The sequence below is a fragment of the Diceros bicornis genome, chromosome 4, assembly GCF_020826845.1.
Source record: "Diceros bicornis minor isolate mBicDic1 chromosome 4, mDicBic1.mat.cur, whole genome shotgun sequence".
Classification (NCBI taxonomy): Eukaryota; Metazoa; Chordata; class Mammalia; order Perissodactyla; family Rhinocerotidae; genus Diceros; species Diceros bicornis.
In genome coordinates, this window is record NC_080743.1 from 63,843,739 (window position 1) to 63,867,647 (window position 23,909).

Genomic DNA, 23,909 nt, shown 5'->3' on the forward strand with positions numbered 1-23,909 from the left:
GTGTACATTATGCCATTTATTCTTTATAATAGCTCATGAGGATGCTGTCGTTAGTCCCATTTCACATAGAAGAAAATTGAAGTTCATAGAGATTAACAATATTCTCCAAGATCACACAGATAGTAAATGTTAGAGCCAGGATTCAAATCCAGCCTTTGAACTCTACAGCTTGAGCATTTAATGGCATATATTGATTCCAGAGTTAGAGTACAGATGTTATAGTATCTGGAATTTATTTTTAAAAATTTATAATTAGACAGTTTTATATCTTGTGTTGATTTCCATAGGCCAGGCTCTGTAAGCCTTCTAATGAGGAATGAGGTGCTAGGGTGGTCAGAGAGTGTCCTAATCAGGAAGCTGTATGCCAGAGGGAGGTATTTCAAGCAGCTCTTTCACCTACAGCTTTATCAACAAATGACACTTCATGAATTTTATAAATGAATGCTAGAAGAGGTAAGAATTGTAACAAATTTATATTGGATTTATAGCATTAGAAATGGGCTTTCATTAGTGAAATCAAAGGTAATTGAGGTAAATGATTTTACAGACACTTCATGCCCTTGCTTAAACAATTATAAAAATCCAGGTACTGGAATGCCTGGGTGAAATCTTGAATGGGTCTGTTTCTGGCTGAGAACTCTAAAGGATTTGGTTGCAGACTACATAGAGAGCAGAATCCCAACTCTAGAATTATGAATTTGAGGGAATTTCTCCAGTACAGTGATAAACAAAGCTTTCAAATAGGTGGAAACTTGGTTCCCTAGACCTGGAGAACAGATGATAGAAACTGTTTTGGTTATTTGGTAAATATACAAGGTAGTAAAAGACTTAGTTAACAAAAAGTCCATAAGTCCAGCTGATGTTGGTCTGAGATTTGCTTCCATTATAGCCTGGTAGGATTTCCTACCAATAAAGAACACCAAGTGTTATCTTGATGAAGTTGACATAGGGCTGTTTGCAGCAGAGGTAAAGCCAGAATTCCATAACAGACCAATGACAGTTCAATCACCTGAGGTTTTAACATTTGAAGAGTGATGTTAGTAATCCTGGTAGGGGTCCAAGCTGGGAAGGTGTTAGGGATATCTGAAGACGTGCTATTATTCCAGAGAAAATTGTTGGAGTGAAGATCCTCTCCTGTGTCTGTGTCTGTATGTGTATGTGTGTGTGTGTGTGAGAGAGAGACAGGCAGAGAGATAGAAAGACACTGAGAGTAGGAGAATATTGTGGTTCATTTGCTGTTGAAAATCATTAACCAGGAAAAAAATATATATATATATATATTTTGCTTCAGAGAAAGAAAGGCATCACCATTAAAACTGAGGGATCCAAGAGGATGAAACTATTCCAAGAGCAGAGTCAGCATCCAGAAGCTTCAACAACCAGCACATGCACAACTGAGAGCTGTCTCCAGATTCCTCAAATGCTACCACCAACCCCATCCAGCAGTTCCTTAACCAAGGTACCAGCTTCCTGTTTCCAATATCTCCACTCCCTGCAATAATGACAGGGATCAGTAGAACCACGAAGGAGCTTCTCACTAGTCCCCCACTATATACAATTATTTCTTTAATTAAATCACACATTTTTTGTTAAATGTATATTTTGAGATGAGATCATACCCTAAATGTGAACTCCAACTCTTATTAGCACTGTCTCCTGCATTAGGATAATTTATGACACAGTGGGTACCTAATCATCCCTAGTCTCCACTGGGTATAATTAGTCCTTTCTTTGTTGACGTTTATTTTTGTATTTCCCTCAATACACAGTGAAAGACAAAGCTTAGGGTGGAATAGAGTGGAGAAATACAGAGCCAACCAAAGCACCACCACCAATTCTTTCTCTTTCAATTTTTTGCTGAGGAAGATTCACCGTGAGCTAACATCTGTTGCCAATCTTCCTCTTTTTGCTTGAGGAAGATTCACCCTGAGCTAACATCTATGCCAATCTTCCTGTATTTGGTATGTGAGCCACCACAGCATGGCCACAAACAATTGGTGTAGTTCCACGCCTGGGAACAGAACCTGGGCCACTGAAGCAGAGCATGCTGGACTTATCCACTAGGCCAAGGGCCGGCACCTCTCTTTCATTTTCCATTTCATAAAGAATATCATCTTATAAATGTAGGATATTCAGATGCATAAACAAAAATAATTAAATTTTAACTATTTAAATAAGGAAATTTCTCCTCTATCAAATGTTACATTTTGGTAAATAGTCTTTCTGATTTTATTATTTTGTTATTTATATATCTTTATTTATATACATTTGAATTTATATACAAAGAATATCATTTTTTCCCAGGTTGGATCATATTACACGTGTTTTTCTATAGCTAAGAGCCTCTATCCAGGACATTTCCAAGCTAGAGAAGGTGAGAGGATACTTCCAGTGAGTGTCTTACTATCACCTTCACAACACGGCACTGCTGTTTTGGGAAAGGGGCTTTGTGATTTGAGCCTTTAAATTGCCACCTCGACTGGGATCAGTTTCAGATGAAATCAATGGTTTCTGACTGGAGGGAGGCATTTTTCACTCTGTGATACTAAGGATGACTTATTTTCCTCCCCATTTATATCTTACTTTGCTCACTAAAATGAGTTGATGGGATAAATTAAGATTGTTTTTTCATCTGCCCCTCTATTAGGATTCACTACACAATAGCATCGCTATTGCCCCCTGCCCCTATACTCTACATAGCTCTTCCTAGGAGAAATACTTTTTTCTTGGGTTAATTCTTTTTAAAGAAAAATATTCTTCCTTGCAAACTTATACAAAATGAAGAAAAGAAATAACATTGCTATTTAAGTCATCTCCATTTCTTCTCTTAGCTAAGTTATGCCACGTCAGCCGTATTTGTCTAGTTTTCTTGCAAGTTCATCCAATTATGGTGTTCCTTGAGGCTCAACATCAAGCCTGAGAAGGTTCTCTCTAGAGTTTCTCTGTATTCCCTTTCTAAATTATTCCGGGTTTTGGTGTGTACTTTTAAGCAGAAACCAAGACTGAAGGCTGTACCTAAAGAAGCTTCCAAAGAGGAGAATTTCCAGAGGGGCCCCAAAGAAGTGATGGTACTGAAAGCAACAGAACCATTTGCATATGCCGTCAGTGAAGGAGAGAGAAAGATGTTTCATGCCACAGTGGCTACTGAGAGCGAATTCTTCCAAGTGAAGGTGTTTGATGTCAGCCTGAAGGAGAAGTTCATCCCAAAGAAAGTCATCGCCATATCAGATTATATTGGCCGCAATGGGTTCCTGGAGGTCTACAATGCCTCATCTGTATCTGATGTTAGTGCTGACCGAAAGATGGAGGTCTCAAAGAGACTCATTACAAATGCTAATGCAACTCCTAAAATCATTCATCTGTACTTGCAAGCTCCAGGAACATTTGTGAATGGAGTGTATCAGGTGCATAAGGTAAGCCCACACCATTGTTTTGTAATATTTCTTCTGCATCCCCAGAATTTAAAAGTCTTAATTTGCCATTTGAAGCTTGGTTAATGTGCTAAACACAGAAACTCAGGGCACCCCTGATCGGGGATAGTTAGGTGGAGTCCTCCCATTTCAGCATATGGCAGAGATAATCTCTGAACATTCCTCTTCCCATGGTAACAACTTACAAGTTGTTTGGAAAGAGATTCCCCAGAAACCTTGGCATCTTATCAGCTATGATGATCCATTACAGTCACCCTGCTCCAGGACATTGCAGAGTTTATAGCAACTGACATATCCCTGTGATTTTCTTTCTTTGAGTACTGCCTCATCTATTTCAGTGACAGTTTAGCTTACTTGTGAATGCAGAATTGCCCTCTCAAGCTTGGATTCCAGTTGTGACAACCAGACTAAGAAATCAATAGACTACTCTGCCCTAAAATGCAGCTGTTTCCAACAGACAGCTAAAATGCCCTCACCTCTTCACATTCATTCATCAAAAACTCATTGAGCAAGGGGTGCGCCCGGTGGGATAGTGGTTAAGTTCGCACACTCCGCTTCGGCAGCTGGGGATTCTCAGATCGGATATCAGGCGTGGAACTACATACCGCTTAGCAAGCCACACTGTGGTAGGCATCTGACACATAAAGTAGAGGAAGATGGGCGCAGATGTTAGCCCATGGCCAATCTTCCTCAGCAAAAAGAGGAGGCTTGGCAAAAGACGTTAGCTCTGGGCTGATCTTTCTCACCAAAAAAATATACATATATATTTAAAAGAAAACTAGTGGCACAATTGACTTTGGCACTAACTAATAAGAAATATGGATGTTGATAAGAATAGAGCATCATGTAATTTAAATTCAATTTATAAATATGGACAATAAAAACAGAATTTTGCTGAATTCTTAGAATTGGGTAGATATTTCAGTCTAAAACAACAAAACTAAGCTCAGCTGACCTAAATTTTTATGTGAAGTATGTTTCATACTCCCTTATATACGTCTCCTGGGTGGCTCTTTACTTTTACCCCTGTTGTTTTCTGCACACTCTGTTTAAATGACTCTGCACACCTATGCATTTGTAGAATTTATGAATAAAGTAAATGAGATAGAAACTAGAATCATGGGACTAGATAATCTAGATTCAAGATTTGGGCGGATTGGAAAAGAATGAATACATACGGAAGATAGCAGAAAGAATTACATATTGATATAGCAATCTACTTAATGAAGACTTGCAACAATCTTACTCATGCTCATAATGAAGCATGAATGGGCTTTCTTCTCTGTTCTCAGGCACCAAAGAAACCTGTAGAGGTTATCAGATCTGATTGTATTCAAGTTCCTTAAGAAATATCAGCTATTCTGAGATGTAAGCAGGAAAATTTAGGAAGTAATCATTTATTTTTAGAAAAACCAGGCAAATAAAGACCTAAAAGAAGGAAAAGTAGACACTAGATTCAAAAGAGGATATTTTCTGGACGAGATATCTTAAGCTATTTGGTACCTGTAAGTCTGGACTTACAGCTCATATTAACCTGTCAGAGACAAAAGTTTCCACTAACGCCCTGTATTTCTCACAGGTGTGAAAACCTGATCCAGTGCTCAAAATACAGATGCTAATTTTATTTTGCAGAAGAGAGTGTGGAATGAGTTCACATATTATGAAATACAAGATAATACGGGGAAGATGGAAGTCGTGGTGTATGGTCGACTGACCAATATCAACTGTGAGGAAGGAGATAAACTTCAACTCATCTGCTTTGAATTGGCATTAGGTGAGAGTGAGAGGCAGCTGAGATCCGTAATTCACAGTTTCATCAAGGTGAGAACTCCTGGGGAACATTATTCTTCTAAAGTAGAATTTAAAAAATCTAGACTGCTGCTATTATTCAGAGAATCCATCAGGGGAAAAAAGACTCAATCCTTGCCCTCTAGTGAATGTAAACTTTCTTTCCATCATTCTTTTTTTTTAATAAAGAAGGATCTCTTTCATCATGTTGAAGAGAGAAACTTCAGAGAAGCATTCAAAAGATATGATACCTATGCTAAATATTATAGAATTGGTTGAATTTATCAAAACAGATTATATAGTAAATTTGGGCTTCGTTAAGGCAGATTTGTTTCAAATACTGGCTCTCTGATTTGCTAGTTAGCTAATGAACTTAAACACTAGGAATCTCAGGTTCATCATCTATTGAATGGGGGACATATCTTCTTCTCAGAAGATGGTTAGCAGAGCTCCTACCAGATTACATGATCGAGGATACCCCTGAGCATCTCAGAACACAAAATTACCTGCCTTTAGTGAGATACCTGCCTTTAGTGTTTGTTGCTGTTGGTCAACAGCAAACAGAGGTGGTTGGTTCTACATGACAAAGTCCATACTCCTTGTCACACTCGCACACACCCACTCCCACACACATACACAGACCCGTATGGGATTCTTGGGACACTAACAAAGGCTAGTACTGGAATGCAAAACAGATCAAATATGAAGGCTGATATATCCAGGTACTCAGAAATGCACTTGCTCTTGGATCTTTCCAATTCTCAGGACCATCAATGAAACATTTCAACCCTTCTCTCACAGCATTGCACCAGGAATACATTTGACACCTTCCTCCCACTTTTCTTCTCAGCGAGAAATTTCCCCTCAACTCTTGACATTGGGTACACCTGCTCCTACCTCTCCCCTGTTGGTCCCCATGCCTCCAGCCTGTCCACATGTACTCATGCTGGGTGTGAGTGAATATCTCATTTCTGGGTCCCAACCAAGAGGAGGGGGTAGTGACTCAATAAACAGGACGTCATTACAAGAGATAGGTGAGAGTGAGAGAAGAGCCTTTTAGAGAGGAAGAGAGAAAGGGATGCAGCCCTTGGCAAAGAGACACAGTGAGTGAAGGGAGAAATTTATGATCAGGTGCATCTCAACTGGTCTGTCTTTATCTCTTTCTTCTTCAAGGTCATCAAGACCAGGAAAAGCAAGGACACAACCACTCAATGCTGATTCATATATGAAAACCTCACTAGATTTCTCCTTCTTAAAACCTGAATGCCATTAATAGTGATGTTAATGGAGATAAGATTTAAGTACAAACATATATATGTATATAGTACATATGTATATGTATGATATACAGCAATATATATACCAAGCATTAATTCTTGGAAATGGAGTGTTACAGGTGTTTTTCATTTTCTTTTTAATTTTTTTCTCTACCATCTCAATGCCATATTTTACATCCGTAATTATTATTACTTGGAAAAAATTATAAACATCATGTGTTTCTCTAAAGGAGTGTTTCCCCAGGAGTCTAATTCATTGGTGAATTGTTTAAAAGCAAATAGTCTGTACCCGCAAATCAGGGTAGGGCACACAGGCCCCAAGGAATGTTATGATTTATACTTTAAGTGTGATATTTACAGGATAAGACTCCAGTCAAGAATGGACATGTTGAACAGGCTATTCTCTGCTCAAAAGAAACCCGCGAGGGGGCAGACGGGGGCTGAAATCCAGTCTGTGCTTCAATTGCCAAGCACCAGGTCCTAGGAGGGGTTGCTTTAGTCCAGAACAATGAATATCTTTTCAGAATTGGTCTCCTGGAGGGGGCGTAATTGGATAATTTGTCTGTGAAATAACACAGCTTCTCCTGATTAGCAGGAAGACACTAGTATATGTTGGAAGCAATTCCAGCCCTGTCTGATGTGAAACAACCGGTTCCACTCACTTACTCAAGTACCAACAGCTCTGTAGCTCTCCAACCACATTTCCTCGTCTCACATTGCACATATGTGGATTCCATCAGGAAGTTGCCCCAGGAAAAGACAGGCACTAGGTAAACACTGAAGAATCATTAATTCACTTTAGAGTACAATGGCAGAAAGTAGATATCTAAAACTGAAATTGACAATATATTTAATGATCGTATATTTGATACCTGGTGTTTTGCAATTATTTTCTGTCACTTAATCTTCATACTAGCTCTGGAGGGTTGATAGTGCTCTCCTTTTTATTCTCCTAATGAGAATAACCAGGAACAGAGAGGCTAAATCACTTCCCTAATGATTTAGGACAGTTCCATCCTAACAAGAATTTTCTTCACGCTACTTGTCGACTCTTCCCCGAATTCCAAGCTCCTGGCAACCACTGATATAGTTTTTTAACTTACTTTTCACCTTATCCAGACATTCATAAAATGAAATTAAAAATGTATATAGAATTTTGAGTCTGGCTTCTTTCACTTAGTGTAGTGCATTTAAGATTCATCCATGTAGTTGTGTGTACCAGTTTATTCCTTTTTATGGCTGTGTAAAGTATAATTGTGTGGATCCACCAAAGTATGTTTATCCATTCCCCAGATGAGGAACAATTGGGTTGTTTACAGTTTTGCATAATTACATTAAAACTGCTATAAATATTCACATGCAGATTTTTTGTGATCACATTTTATCATTTCAGTGGGCAAAAACCTTTTATTGAGATTCATGGTTCATATGGTAAGTGTATGTTTAAATGTATAAGAAATTGCCAAATTGTCTTTTAAAGTGACTCTAACATTTTTCATTCCCACCAGCAATGTGTGAGAGTTTCAGTTGCTCCACATCCTCCTCAGAGTTTAGCATTGTAGGTGTGTGTTAACTTAAAAAAAAGAAAAAGAAAAAGAAAAAATCTGGGGTCCGGCCCAGTGGCGTAGCAGTTAAGTGCCCGCCCTCTGCTTAGGCAGCCTGGGGTTTGCAGGTTCTGATCCCGGGTGCACATAAATGCACCGCTTGTCAAACCATGCTGTGGCTGTGACCCATAAAACTAGAAGAAAATGGGCACAGATGTTAGCCCAAGGCCAATCTCTTCCTCAGAAAAAAGAGGAGGATTGGCATCGGATGTTAGCTCAGGGCTAATCTTCCTCACAAACAAACAAAAAAATCTGCCAAACTCTTTTGAAAAGTGGGGTACCGTGTGACGTTTCTGCCAGCATTTTATGGCAGTTCTAGTACCTCTACATCCTGGTCAGCCCATGGTATGGTCAAACTTTTTAAATTTTAGCCATTCAAATTGGTAGATACTGGTATCTCATCGTAGGTTTAATTTGCATTTCCCTAAAGATGAATTATGGTGAGCATCTTTGTATGTGCTTATATGACACGCATGTATCTTTTTTTTACCTATTTTTAAAATTCAGTTGTTTGTTCTCATATTATTGAGTTTTCAGAGTTCTTTGTGAATTCTGAATACAAGATCTTTAGCAGCTATGTGACTAGCAAATATTAGCTCCCAAATTGTGGCTTGCCTTTTCATGCCTTCACAGTATCTTTTGAAGAGAAATTTTCCTTTTGATGAAGGTTAAATTATCAAAAAATGTATCCTGTGTAGATTGTGCTCTTTGTGTCGTATCTAAGAAATCTTTCCCTAAATCAATGTCACTGAGATTGTCTCTTGTGTTTTCTTCTAGAAATTTTATAGTTTTAGGTTTTACATATAAGTCAATGCTCCATTTTGAGTTAATTTTTGTATAGAGAGTGAGGTATCAATCAAGTTCATTGTTTTGTTAATACGAATATCCAATTGTTCCAATACTATTTGTTGAAAAATTATCCTTTATTGAATTTTGTTTGCACTTTTGTAGAAAGTCAATAAATTGCATATATGTGGCTAGTCTTGGACTCTCTATTGTGTTCCATTGAGTCTTGTCGACTCAAATAATCACTAATCAATCTATAAATCAAAATTGGGGTGAGTTTATTACATGAGCCTTTCTCAGGACCATACAGCCTGGGAGAATGCCTTCAGCACGAAAGAAGAAGCTCTCTGAAGAAGTGAGGTGTACGGTGTGGTTATGCTGTCTTGGAACAAGGAACATACATCAAATATGACAGGAATATCTCTTGTTACTACAGTCATGAAGATGTTTTGCTAGCAAAGCAGGTCAGTGGTCACAAGATGATCACAGCAGGTCACAAGATGTACACAGTAGGTCAGTTTGACCCTTAGTTTCTGGGAAAGAATGCTTTCTTGAAAGAAATGCTGAAATGGGGGAGGCATACATCTCCACCTTTAAAGACATCATTCTTTGCTTTATAAATGTTTAAAGCAGGTGTACAATTCATGATTGACAGGCCATGTCAGGCCTTTCTGGAAAAACAAGGTCAGGCTGAATTAGTTTTAAATCAATGGCTTTCTCATATAGCTCAGTATGTATACTTTTCTTATTGCTTTTCATTTATTCATCAGTTTATATACGTATCCTTTCTCCACATCACAAAATTGTCTTATTATTTATATCCCTTTTATAAATATTGTGTATGATTTCCTTAGAGTTTAGAATATACATCTTTAATTAATTAGAATCTGCCTTCAAATATTATCACACTGCTTGACATTTTGTGTAAGGACTTTCCAACACTATAATCCTAATTCCTCCCTCTCATATTTTGTGCTATCATTGTCAAATATTTTACTTTTAGTTGTTCTATAAACATAATATATATCACTAACATTTTTTGTTCAGGCTATGGATTGGCAAACTATGGCCCATGGGGCAAGTCCAGCCCATTGCCTGGTTTTGTACAGCGCACCACCTGTTTTGTACAGCCCACAAGCTAACAATGGTTTTTATGTCATTTTAATGTCTGGGGGAAAAAATCAGAAGACTCATAAAAAATATATAAAGTTCAAATTTCAGTGTCCATAACACAGTTTTATTGGAACGTGAACATGCACATTCATTTCTGGATTGTCTATGGCTGCTTTTGCAGCCAGTGCAAAGATCAGCATGGGTAACAGAGACCATATGGCCCACACAGTTTAAAACATACACTATTGGGTCCTTTACAGAAAAATTTTGCCAACTCCTCTTTTTGAACATCAGTTATCTTCTAGATCACTTAAAATAAGAAAACATAAATGTTATATTACCATCGTGTCTTGTTTGCTTCTTTGTAGACAAATTTCTGTATGGTATTATATTCCTTTTCCTAAAAAAATTCCCTTAACGTATATTTTAGTTCAGTTCCATTATGAATAAATTATTTCAGTTTTACTTGGTTTGAAAATCTTTATTTCTCTTCCTTGATTGAACATTTTTACTGGATTTAGAAATCTGGGCTGACAGTTGTCTTTTTCTTTCAGAAGTTTCAAGTCAATCCATAGTCGTCAGGCTTAAGTAGTTTCTGACAAGAAGTCTGCTGTAATTCTTATGTCTGTACACGTGTATAGGTGTCTTTTTTCTCTCTGGCTGCTTTCAAGAGTCTCCATATGTCTTTTCCCTTTTAGAAGTTTAACTGTGATATATCTAAGTGTGTATGTGGTTGATTATTATTCTTCTGTCATTATTATTGTTTATTCTGCTTGATGGTCTCTGAGATTCTTGGATCTGTGGTGATTTGGTGTCTGTTATTCATTTTCAGAAAGTCTTTGCCTTCATCTCTTTTCAAATATCCCCTATGCCTCATTCTCTCTCTGTTCTCTTTCTGAGATTCCATAACAGATATATATATATTTTTTTAAAGATTTTGTGTATTTATTTTTCCCCCCAAAGCCCCAGTAGATAGTTGTACGTCATAGCTGCACATCCCTCTAGTTGCTGTATGTGGGACGCGGCCTCAGCATGGCCGGAGAAGCGGTGCGTCGGTGTGCGCCCGGGATCTGAACCCGGGCTGCCAGCAGCGGAGTGCGCGCACTTAACTGCTAAGCCACGGGGCCGGCCCACCATTTACAGATATTTTTAACTGCTTGATATTGTCCCTTATCTCTTAGATACTCTAATCTGTTTTTTTCTTTTCATTATTTCTCGTTGTGTTTCCATTTGAGTAACTTTTATTGACCTATCTATAGTTCATTCTTTTGTGTGCTGTGTAAAGTCTGCTGATCATCTGGTTAAAAGCGTTCTTGATCTCTGTAACGATATTTTTCATTAGTAGTATTTCCATTTCATTCTTTCTCTTAGTTTTCAATTCTCTACTGAAATTGTGCTTCACATAATGTATGTTGTCCATCTATTTTAAATACTCTGAGAGTTCCAACTTCTATATCTTATGTGACTTGGGTTCTTTTGGTTGATTTGTCTCAGATTTTTTTCAGCTTCTTTGTGTGCCTCCAACTTTTATTGTAAGCAATCTGTGACAATAGAGATTGGATGAATAGTACTTATGCCTGGAAATGGACATGGATTGTTTTGTGTTATGACTTTACCACGGTGGGTGAATTCATTTGATTAGGAGTAGAGCTGGGCTTGATTTCATTGTTTCTATTTGCTCTCAGTGCACCACATGCTTCAAATTCCTCTAGTGCTACACCATCAGCTTTGCTTCCCTTTACACCTGAACCTAAGAAAACGTTTTTGTACATGCTCTTGATCATCCCCTAACAGTTAAATGCTGTGACTTGCTATTTGGTGCTTGTTTAGCCTGGTGGTAAGCAGCAGCTTGCAGGAAGAGTAATGGGGGAGTTCCCTATTGTCCTAGTTCAGCTTCAGTCTTTTGCAGGAACTGTGTCCCTGAGTCTTAGGGGTGGGACGTTCACCCCTGATCCTGTTCCTCCCCCCGATGTAGGATAACCTTTTATATTCTGCACCCAGAACCTATTTCTTCACTTTTTCTAGGAGTAGAACAACTTTTTCTTCCTTCTGCTTCAATGGGTCTTCATCTGTGCCCTAAATGTGGCAGATTTTGCTTCTCTTCCCCCAGAGGTCTATTTGTTCTGTAGGGAAGGATTCAGACAGGGCTTCATGTCTTTCCCACAGTGGCTAATCTTTTCCTCCCCCAGGCCTGTCCCTAATCTTTCTGATGACCATCCAATGAGATCCACTGGGAAGTGTCTGCAAGTAGTTGCAAATTCTCTTTGTGGTTGAGGCTTCCAGTGGTTCTATATTTTCATGCTGGCCCAAGGTCAACCTTGAGTAATTCATTAAATATTTTAGCTGAATTCTTCTATCTTGTGGGGTATCTAGTGTCTATCATCTCCCCCCAAGTGAACTAGTGCTTGCCTCCTTTCTCTCCTTGGCAGTGTCTCTCTTTCCTTAGATTTTTTGATTAGATCCTCACTCTGCAGCCTCTGTTTTCAGATGGATTCAGAAAAAGTTGTGATTTTGCAGATCACGTGGCTTTCTTTTGTTGTTATAAGCACAAGAGCAAGATTCTTTCTGACTTTCTACATTCTCAGTTGTGGTAGATTCTTATTCATTGTTGAATTTTGACTCAGATTATTAGTGATGTTGACTATCTTTTCATGTTACAAGCCTTTCACATTTGTTCTCCTGTGAATTTGGTTATTTATTTCCTTAGTGTATATTGACTTGTATAACTACATATAGTACATATTTTCCATAAATCATTTTATTCACTCAACAGAGATTGCACAACTCTAATAGCCTTGAATATCTACACAGAACAGAGCCCTATCCTTACACCAAACTGAACCTGACCACAATGAATGAGAAATAAACTTTTATTGTGATAATATGTTGAATCTTCTGAATTGTTTATCCAGCAATCATCTCATCTTGACTTATTTTGGGGGGCGTTCACAGAGCCTGTGTACATCTGTTCTCAGGTAGCTCACAATCTGGTTGAAGAGACTGCCTCAGGTATTCATCAATTAAATGTTGTTTAGACCAGTTGACCTGAATCGATCCTTTTCACTTCAGTGTTTTTGCCTTAATAACGTAGATGGAGAAAACATATATATAGTCTGAGATGCAGCTTATCTGTTACCCCTCCTCTGCTCACAGTGACTCTCTCCTCCTAAAGGGCACCTTTCTTTTCTTCTCATAAAATTATCTCCTTCCCTTCCTCCTAGTACATTTTTCCTCTTGGATCATTCTCCTGAAGATAATATCTGGCCTGAGATACACACTTCTCCTTAACAAAAGCACATAGTCTCCCACCCCTACTCTTACAAAGGGAGACAGCTGTCAGTGCGAACAATGCTGAGACATGAGGAAAAGGACCAAGTAGTGGGATGGGGATGAAGGAGAGCTGGAAGAGCAGGAAGAGGGGTCTGCACTGGGCTATGGTAGGTGCAGAGATGGCTGGATTGACTCTGTGAAATGTGTCCTCAAGGTGTACATGATCTGTGTCTGCTTTTAAATACTTCCGTCAGAATAATTGCCAACTTTCAGCAAACTGTCTGCATGAGACATAGAGTTTTACTGATGAACTCTTTGTGGGGAGGTGTGGATACCACAGTGTGTGTTTCTGTCTTGTGAAGCCCATATCCTCTTAACTGTATGTCTAGGATGTGTATTTCCTGAAAGAGAAGTTCCTAAGTTTTGTGAGATGCAAGTGTACTACATATCAGAGTCTTCCACACCATGTCCTGTCCAATAGCACCTGTCCAGCTTTCTGAAAGCAAACACAACATATCAGCCCCTTGGAGAGCTGACTTTCCTCCATGCTGTTTCCAGCTTAATGAAATTGTGAACTCCAGATTTAAGCTGCAATATTTCCCCAGTTTTGGATAGCTCAAAGAACGTAAGTCGAAGTTTATCCTCTTCCTCACATTTGATTTTGTTCTGTTTTCCAAGCACCAATACTTCCATCCTGACTGTGTTGTGTCTTAGGTCAAATAATATATGATTCCTCTGTCCTCTTTTCTGCAAAATAAAATCAACAACTAACCTTTGATAATTTGATTAAGGAATGCCACCATCCATCAGACATCAGAAGTGTCAGTGACAGCCTCCAGAAAGAAATATAAGGGAAAAAATCCCTCTTGAAATTTGCTGGTATATATCTAATAGTTGCTAACAAATCCAGGCAGAGGAAACAGTTAGGTTTTACTTAGAACATATCGCCTCCTGTGTCCATCTGACCAGTCCCAAGCTCCCTTCCTTCAGGAAGCCTGGATGATCTTGAGAGCCAATAGCTGGTAGATGTAGAAGATGGAGCTTCTCCAGGACCGGTACCCAGAAGGGGCAGGGGAAAGAAAATCGTGGAACTGGAGGTATTAGGGTTCAGAGCAGGCCACTCCAAGATGTGCCACAGTGGCATATTGATTATTTTGAATTAAAGTTAGTTGAGCAAGTGCAAAAAGGGCACTCTGACCCTCCAATCTCTGCTTCCCCCCTGAAAGCAGGAAGTAACCTCCCATATGAAAGATACCCTCCCTGCACTAGGATGAGAAGCCTATGGAAATAAACCTTGTTACTTTTTTACTAATTTAATACCCCAAATCCAAACTCTGCTTAAATTCCTTACTAGTTAAGCATCCAAACCTAAGTTTCTTTGACCTGTCAAGTCTTCACATACTTACTGTTTCTTTGTGTAAAAAGATATAAAGGTGCCTGTATTTTGGTCACTCTCTGAGCATCATTTTTATTATCTACCGTATGCACAAAATTAAACTGTTTTTTCTCCTGTTAATCTGTTTTGTGTTAAATTTTATTATTAGTCCAGCTACAGAAACTCAGGAGAGGTAATGATGAAATTTCCTCCTCCCTGACAGAGAAAGAGTCACTTAAAGCAACAAATCCAGGAGAGACATGAGCAAATGATACAAAACCTGGTGAAGAGTCTAAATAAGAGTTAGGAATGAGGGGGAGCAGAATAAGTCTCCCGCAAATGTGCCACTTAGACGTGTGGATTGTTTTGAGCTGAAAGCAATTAAGACCCAGCCATCTCAGGAAAAGCTTTTTACCTTTCCCTTAGCTGCCTGAAAGAATTTAGACAGGGGGCCTGTACAACGAGGAGAGCTATTACCAGAGACAACTTTTTATATAAGAAAAACTGTATCTGCATCGCAAGGCAAACATCTGTTTCCCAAACATCCGCTGTCCTCATCTTCTTGTGAATTGTCTTCCTCCCCTTTGAAGCCCCAGACCCCTACCCCTTTATTTTTAGCTCAGGATGTTATATAAACTTCAATTGCCTGGCTGTCTTTGAGTCTCATATTTTTAATGGGGCTCCTATATGTACAAAATTATGTATTTTCTACTGTTAATGTGTCTAATGTCAGTTTAGTTATTAGACCAGCCTAAGAACCTAGAAGAGAACGAGGGAAAATTGTCTACCCCTACCAGAATAAAGGACAAGAAATAATTCACAATCAACTCTAAGTTAGAAGAGACTGAGTGTTGATCAGTTCTCTAGGAGATTGATAGTATTTTAAGTTTAATTTAATAGGCTAATGAGTATACATTTGTGGATGGTTAGCCATATTGAAGGCTCATAACTAGGGTAAAGAACATGCCCTTCTTATCCAAGGTCATTTTGGGCTTGAATTTTCCAGGAGGACAGATTCTCCTTATCAGTTCCCCTGCAACTAACCCCAGACCAGAGAGATTCTGTTAAGGCTCCTGGAGGAAAGGTCAGCAGGTTCCCTCTCTGTGGTTCCTCTGGTCTTTTCTTGACCCAAAGAAGTAATCATGCAGGCTAGTTCCCCAGAGGCTCAGAGTCGAAATACTTTCTATTTCTCACTTCTTTTTTTTTGTTCTAGAAAATGTTTAATATCTCAAACTGAAAGAACTGCACTTTAGGAAAACATGGAATACATTTTGCATGATTTTCAACATTTTTCCCCTTAAATTTTTAAAAGCACAATTTTTGTCTATCAATTTGACTTTAAACAAAAATTAAGTGCTATATCTCACTTCTAATAAATTTCCTCATAGTAACTCTGTCTTCTGCTTTCTTCTTTTAGACACAGTTCTTTAATGTTGCCCTACTTACTGAACTTCAAAGTCAATTATTCTGGTTTATCACTCAACTACAGTAATTTTGTATTCACAACAATAGGCACTTAAACTAAAGATCATATATATAAGATACAAGAAAAACGCAGAGGGCAAACATTATTTGTGTATGAAGTAATCTCTTTTTTGGAAGCTACGGGGATAAAAAGAAGCTGAAGTAGGAATGTGACCACTTCTTGAGAATAAAAACACTTTTAATGTATTTCAGTTTTGGTGCAATCACTCTGTGGCTCTTTAGTTTTGGGGGGTTTTTTTCATTTTTTCCTACATAAGTAGACTTCGAAAAGACTAATTTCTAAAGTTTCTTCAAGCTCATAGTGGTGAATAAGCTATTTTTGCTAATTGCTATAAAATTATATATAGAAACTTACCTTCTGGAGTACAAACAGCCCATTCACAATTGTTCCAAGGGGCTGAGTTTGAAGCTTATTGATCTTTGGGGTTTCACCAGCTTTTATTTTTATTTATTTATTTATGTTTTTGTTTTTTTTGAGGAAGATTGGCCCTGAGCTAACATCTTCTCTCAATCTTCCTCTTTTTCTTTTTTTCTCCCCAGAGCCCCAGTACATAGTTGTATACCCTAGTTGTAGGTCGTTCTAGTTCTTCTATGCGGGACGCCACCTCAGCATGGCTTGACAAGTGGTGAGTATGTCGGTGCCCAGGATCCAAACCGGCAAACTCTGGGCCGGTGAAGCAGAATGTCCCAACTTAACCACTGTGCCACCAGGCCGGCCTCTCACCAGCTTTTTTGATAAAGTGCTTTGGGACACTGATCTGTTGGTCAGCTCTGGCATCAAACACAAGTGAGGCACTATTCAATTCCAGGAAATGAGTGTGCCAATAATATTTTGATGTTATAATTATTTTCTTGGGAGTGAAATTATCTTTTAGGTCTTTGTTGAAAACTTTTACAAAAAAGAATTCACTCTCAGTAGCCACCCTAGCACAAAATATCTCTTACTTCCCTTCTTGGGTCTCAAATTTGAATGGCTTCATTGCTATCAACACTATGACTGTCACAGGGCCTTTCTGTAACCCTTCTTCCCTGATAGATTCCTTCTGGACTGTTTCTCCTCAGGCTGAAAACAACAGAAGAAAGACAACAGCTTGAGTAAAGAAGGTACTATTGAGGGAACCTCACTTCACTCACAATGTTAAACCTCAGAAAGCCAGCCATGGATATATGGAATCAAAAGAAAAGACATGTAAAGGGTTTAGAAAGAAATTTGAGATTTAGAATTATTTAGATAGAAAGAGAATGCAGAGGGAAGATTTCAAGTCTTGTGTTCAGCTGAGACAGTATAACAGGTTTTGGAGGCAGACACTCTGATCTGAACCTTGGCTTTTCTACTACATGTAAAAAGCCCCTCGTATCTCTGAAGCATTGCTAACTGAGGCAGATGGGTGAATCTGATTCTGTCTTCTTCTATCAACTCCAATAGGGCACAAGATATCCTTGTTCCTCCACCCAATACTGTCTTGAGTACTCATTTTACTCTGGTATAAAAGTAAAGGAGCTCAGTGGCCTGCACAGAGCTCCCCAAATTCTTAGAGATGGTCCTGTGCATAATGAAATTGCAGAATTTGTTAAATGTGAGTAAAGGGCATGACCTCGGTCAGAGATCCTATAAGTGAGTTAAAGGGAAGATTAAAAAGGAGAATCAATTCTATGTTTATGTATATGCCCTTAGAAATAGTAAACTATACACTAAGGTTTACACAATAGAATTATATCTTGTTATTTGTAACCATAAAAAATTGAAATAATGTAAATATTGAAACAGAGGAATTTAGTTAATAAAATATGGTATAGTCAGATAACAGAGTACTATGTATATTAAAACTGCTTTATAGGAATAATATGACAAACTGTTATAATGGACTCAAAAAAAGAGAAAGGTCCCAAACAGAATATATAACGTGTTTCATCTTGGATAAATAAACCATTAAATCACACACATAAACACACTACAGAGATATTTAGCAGTATCAAATATAGTTTTCTGTAGGTGATAGGATTATAGGTAACTCTTTTCTTTGTAGCTTTTCCAAATTAACTGAGATAAGAGAATTTGGGGAGTCTGTTTTAGAAGCAAATGCTACTTTAAAAGCAACTTGCTGTCCAGAGTCAAAGGGGAATAGAGAAAAAACAGAGGCATACAAGGCCAAGTGTAGGAGTTTCTGAGTGGGATCTCTAATGGGACCTGGCGTGTGGGAAAATGCCTATCCATAAGGAGACCCTGGTGGACAATGCAACAGACTCTATTTCAACTAGCTCAGGAAAATGTCAGGTTCACTTAGGCCTACTCCAAGTTTTCTTCTCTTTGGTATCACGTATCCATAGTAGGATAATGCATACTTTCATTACTGATGACTGGAAGGCACCACTTATACCTGCATCTCATCTCCCTCACAACTCCAGAGGGTTCTGGGCCAAGCCCAGAGAGAGTGGCTGCTCTAGACAAAGAGAAGATAGTAAATATAATCAGTTTTCTTAGTTCTTACATCTATAAAATGCTATGATACTTGCCTCAAAGGATATGAAATTGCATGTGTCTGGTGAATTACATGGTGAGTCTCTCACATATTGCCTGCTGCTCCACTTCAGGACCAAACTATTCTTTCTTACAGAGGCCGAGACCCTCTGCCGGTATTACTCTTGTCTGAAGAGGGCTGCCACACCTTAGCAAATGAAGATGTATAAAGGTCTTTTCCCCTCCATCCAAATCATGACAACTCTGAAAGGCATTCCCAGCTCCTGAGCTCCCTGTGGGATTGGCTGAGGTCTTTGCTGCAACTGCATTGGAGTTGAAATTCTCCCTCTTCTCCTACTTCGCTCCCCACCCAGATATTAGTCCTGAGGGTTCTCTAAAATATACTTCCTGAAAACAGCTGTCTATCTCAGAGTTTTTTCTTACAGAATCCAACCTGTAACAATGTGTTAAGCAACCAGGGCCTGGCAGAGCTTAGGAGCTATCAATAGGTGTTTAATTTGATGAATGTGAAGCAATTTCTTTTTGTTACCCAGATACACTTTTTATATTATAACTTCGCTGTCTTTACTTGGATGCTATGAGATAAAGAACAGAGGGCTGCAATGTGGAAAATGGCAAGAATAATGACTAGAGGATGCTCTTACAAAGACCAAGCCACTGTACTTGCTCATCATGCCTGAACAGTGTGTTGCTCCATGCCGCTATTTCTGGGAGCTGCAGAGGCACCAGGGCTCATTTCAGTTTGACTTTTCTTTTTCACTAGCTTTGTTTCTTTTTGCCAGTTGTATTTCTTATTGACTGATTAAAAATAAATAAATACACAGTAAGCAAGAAGAGATGAGCATAGGCAGCTGAAAAAATTTAAATATCATTTTCTCTCAGGAATGAAATAAAACGATCTTGAGTCAAAACCTGTTTTGAAGCTTTATCTACACACACACACACACACAATTGCAACTGCATTAGCCTACTGTAGCGGTAGCGTAAATACCTTCAGAGAGATAAAAACAAGAATATAATGATACATGAAGAGATTCTGCTTCAACAATTGTGGGCTTGCTTATTAGGAACAAACTCTGCCATGAAAAACAAGTACAAAATATGGAAAAAGTTTATAGGAATACTATTCAGAAGCAGTGGGAAAACACCAAGGAAGGAAAAAACTCAATGAGACTAGCTCCTAAAGAGAATAATTTTCAAAAAACACAAAAATGTAGGAAATATAAGGAAACCCACATATGACAAGGTTATGGATTAGTGGTCATGGACTTAAAATAGCTATGATTGTGATGCTAAAGAAAGTGAAGGAAATGTTACGAAAAAAGTTGAGAAACGAATGATTTCAACATGCAATAGCCATCTGTAAAAGAATAACCAACTGTATGTTATAGAGATGAAAATGCAATATCTCATATTAATAATATATTGCATAGATTGAAGGGATGACTGAATATAGCAAAAGACAGGATTAGTTAATTAGAAAACAGGTCAATGGAAATTATATAAACAGAATCATAAGGTAAAAAAACAACAGAATGGAAAAGCAGAAGAGAGCATAAGAAATATGTAGGACGTGTCCAACATGTCTTGTTTGTGATTGGAATTCCCTAAGGAGGATAGAGGGAGAATAGTGCAGAAGCAATCTTTGAGGAGATAATGACTGAGAGCTTGCCAACACTGATGAAAGACGTCAACACACAGATTTCAGAAGCTTAATAAACGACAAGCAGAAAACATACAAAGAAAACAACTCAGTACATCATTGTCAAACTGCCAAATAACAAACACAAAGATAAAATCTTAAAAGCAGTGAGGGAAAGGCACATTACATTAACAGGAACTGCAATAAGACCAATAGCTGACATTTTAATAGAAATTATGAAAGCCAGAAGATACTATAAGGACATCTTTAAAGCACTGAAAGAATAATATTACAAATCTCAAATTTTATACCGAGTGAAAAATATCTTCAAAAATGAAAGCCCAATATAGATATTTTCAGACAAGATCTAAGAGAATACATTATAATCAGAAACATACCACAAGAAATAATAAAGTAAACTTTTTAGGCTGAAAGAAACCAATGCTATAAGGAAGCAAGAACTTCATAAAAGAATGAAGAACATTCAAGAAAGGCAAATATATAGGTAAATATCAAAGAATATTGACAGTTTAATGCCAAAGTAATGATGATGAAAACGATGACCGTGATGATGTCTTATGTAGTTTATAACATATAGAAGTAAAATATGTAATAATAATAATAGCACAAAGGCTGGAGGGAGGTGCACCAGTTAACTTTTGCTGCATAATCAATCACTGAAAAACTTAGTGGCTTAAAACAATGAAAATTTATTATTTCTTATAATTCTGTAGATTGTCTGAGCAGTTCATCTGATCATTGGATCATGGCTGGCTCAGGTGAAGCTGGATAATCAGATGGCTTCCCATACATGTCTGGGACCTGTATATAGTATATGTTTAGTATACTATATATAGTATGTATATAAAAAGACATGTATATGATCTACCAACTATTTATAATGGATATAAATGTTCACAGTGGATATAAATGTTCAAAATGGATATAAATTTGACAGTGGCACTATTCATAATGGCCCCAAATAACGATCAACAGTAGACTGTCACTCATATATGTATATGAGCTAAATATTTATATAGCTTATATATGTATACATAAGCTAAAAATGAAATATTATACAGCAAGTAAAATGAATAAACTACTGCTACAAACTAAAACATGGTTAGAATTTTACTAACACGATTTGAAAAAAAAGAATACAGGCACAAAATAGTTTGTATTGTATAATTCCTTTTATATTTAAAAACAGGTAAAACTAATCTGTGGTTTTGGAATTCAAGATAATGGCTATCAGTGAGTGTGAGTCTTAGAGGGGACACAAAAGGGACTTTAGAGATGTTAATAAAATTCCATCTATTTACCAGGATGGTGATATATTATCTTCTATTTACTTTTTGATAATTTATTTCTCTGTGTTATTAAGATTTGTGTACTTTCTGTGTTTGTTATATACTATAACAAAAGTAATATATACGTGTATATTTAGATATATATAATGTATATACATATATATAGTATACATATATATATATAATGTATACATATACATGTTTACAAATGTATATTTCACCCTGATAACCTTAATTATTTGAATGAAACCAAAGCATCTTCCATGGTGATCCTGACTCATTAACCTTTCATTTGCAATCTATCACCAACTCTTAATACTTCTCAAATCTCGGTCAATTCACTATATTCCCCCTCTATTTCCTTTTGATAATCTAATCAAAACTACTATTACCTTTTCCAGACCTATGGCAATAGGTGTTTTCCCCAAAGTCAAACTGGTGCCTAAATCTTATTTTTCCCCACACAGATTGACAGGGAGCACAACAAAATGCAAATCTCGTACCACGCCCCTGCTTAAACCCTTTTGATCACTTGTGATTTCTCTTGAAATAAAGACAGAATTCTAATCATGTTCTAGAAGGCTTTGCATTATCTCTCTCAAAAGGCATCTCATACCATCGTCTGGAGATTCGTTGTACTTCAGCCACATTGGGTTTCTTTCATGTCCTTAAGTAAGTCAACACTTTCTGCCACAAGGCCTTTTTCACATGGAGTTCCCTCTGACTGAAGACATCTTTCACTCCTATTCATTTCTCAGAGTTTAGCTCAAGCGTCACTCCTCGAGAGAAGCCTCATATGTTCAACTCCAACTCCAACTCCTGGCTTTTGTTAGGTTCCCTTGACACACGCCCTTGAGGGATCATCTTCTATTCTTTCAAAGCACTTACCTGAGTTTATTAGATTCATTCATTTGCTTTTAAGAGAAATATCTACCTCATGAGTTAGAGTATAAGCTCTATAAAGATTGGATTTGTTTTTAACTCCCTGTTTTATCACCAAAACCTGCAAGAGTTCCTGTTACCAATTAGGAACTCAACGGACATTTACTGAATGCATAAATGGGTGGATGGGTGGATGACATGCTGGCTTCTCACCAGTGCCACCATAATGCAGCCGTATAATCTGGCTTGGGTCCCCCAGGCCAATGGTAAAGTTACTTTTCATCAGGAAAAGCTAACTTCCAGGCCTAATTTTAAAAAGACCATGTATCAAGATGGCCATGTTCAATTATTTAAGACACTCGCAGGCAGAAGAGGAGGTGAGAAATTATTAGATGTTGTTTCTGATAGAAATGAGAAGTTCTGGGCTAAAGTAACAAGGCAATCACTTTGAATTTACTAAAAAGAAGAAGGATTTAATGATCAAAGTTGTTTAAGCATACAGTGAGCTGTCTTGCGAGGTAATGGGTTCTCTGTCACTACCTTTCAAAAACGGAAAGTAATTGACTCCGGCAGGGATATTAGAGAGATCTCTGCTCTAGGAAGAAGTGAAATTAACCTTCCAATGGTCAGTTAGTTCCACGATGCAGTTGTTTCAGAGAGGTATGCAGATAAAGTCTCCCTTCTGTGTTGACAGTATAGGAGAGGAAATAGATTCAAGAGAGGCCAAGGGAATCACATACCATTCTATCACATCATATCAGCTATTTTTCATCTTACACTTAGTAGTAGCAAGGAAATTCTCACCGAAGTGCACATCTGCCCACCAAAAAGCTTTCATTTTCCTTAATATTAGAATGCACATTGTTAATTCTTTCTTTTATCATTTTCAACCTCCTCTTTTAATCTTTCAGGGCTTTTATGCACATTGAGCACATTCTCTTTCAGCTTCCTTTTTCCAGGCTTTAAGTGTCCTCATATTATTTTTCTCTCTCTTTCTATAAAAGCCTGTCCCATCTACTGATTATTACCTCTGTCTCCGTTCGAGATTTTGCAGATCTCCTCTACTTCACAGGAGGTGAGTTTGTGAAGAGAATATCAGATAAGCACTCTGTGTGCAGTCATGCAACGGTTATGCAGAAAGAACTTTCAACAAAGAAGATGAAACCTACAGGAAGCAAAGCAAAAACCAGCTTCCTAGTATAATAGTTAAGGGCAGCATGGAGCACAGATACATTTTTCCTTCCAAAGTAGGCCCAAGAACGACCTAGGGTGGAATTTTAGAGCTACTGTAAAGGAACGTAACTGACTTCTTGTACAGGACTGTGGGTTACTTCTTGCAATTACGTGTAATTACTGCCACCTTGAGGCCATCTCTAAGAGCTACACCTTCTAACTTCAGAGAGCTGAGAAAAATATAATGCAAGACACTATCAGTCCCTTCTCTAAAGTGCCTTAGATAACACATAA

General features: G+C 37.8%; 1 protein-coding gene and 1 pseudogene across 1 annotated transcript in view; one reads left to right on the top strand and one right to left on the bottom strand.

Moving 5' to 3' along the window:
• Positions 1 to 7,656, top strand: part of LOC131401469 (myeloid cell nuclear differentiation antigen-like protein) — a 69,893-nt gene extending 62,237 nt beyond the window's left edge. The window contains 4 exon segments of the mRNA XM_058536818.1: positions 1,292 to 1,459; positions 2,991 to 3,413; positions 5,064 to 5,252; positions 6,393 to 7,656. Coding sequence (XP_058392801.1) covers positions 1,292 to 1,459; positions 2,991 to 3,413; positions 5,064 to 5,252; positions 6,393 to 6,437 — 825 coding nt within the window. The 3' untranslated portion in view covers positions 6,438 to 7,656.
• Positions 7,657 to 13,785: 6,129 nt separating this feature from the next.
• Positions 13,786 to 19,279, bottom strand: LOC131401474 (interferon-inducible protein AIM2-like; annotated as a pseudogene).
• Between the last annotated feature and the right edge of the window lie 4,630 nt (positions 19,280 to 23,909).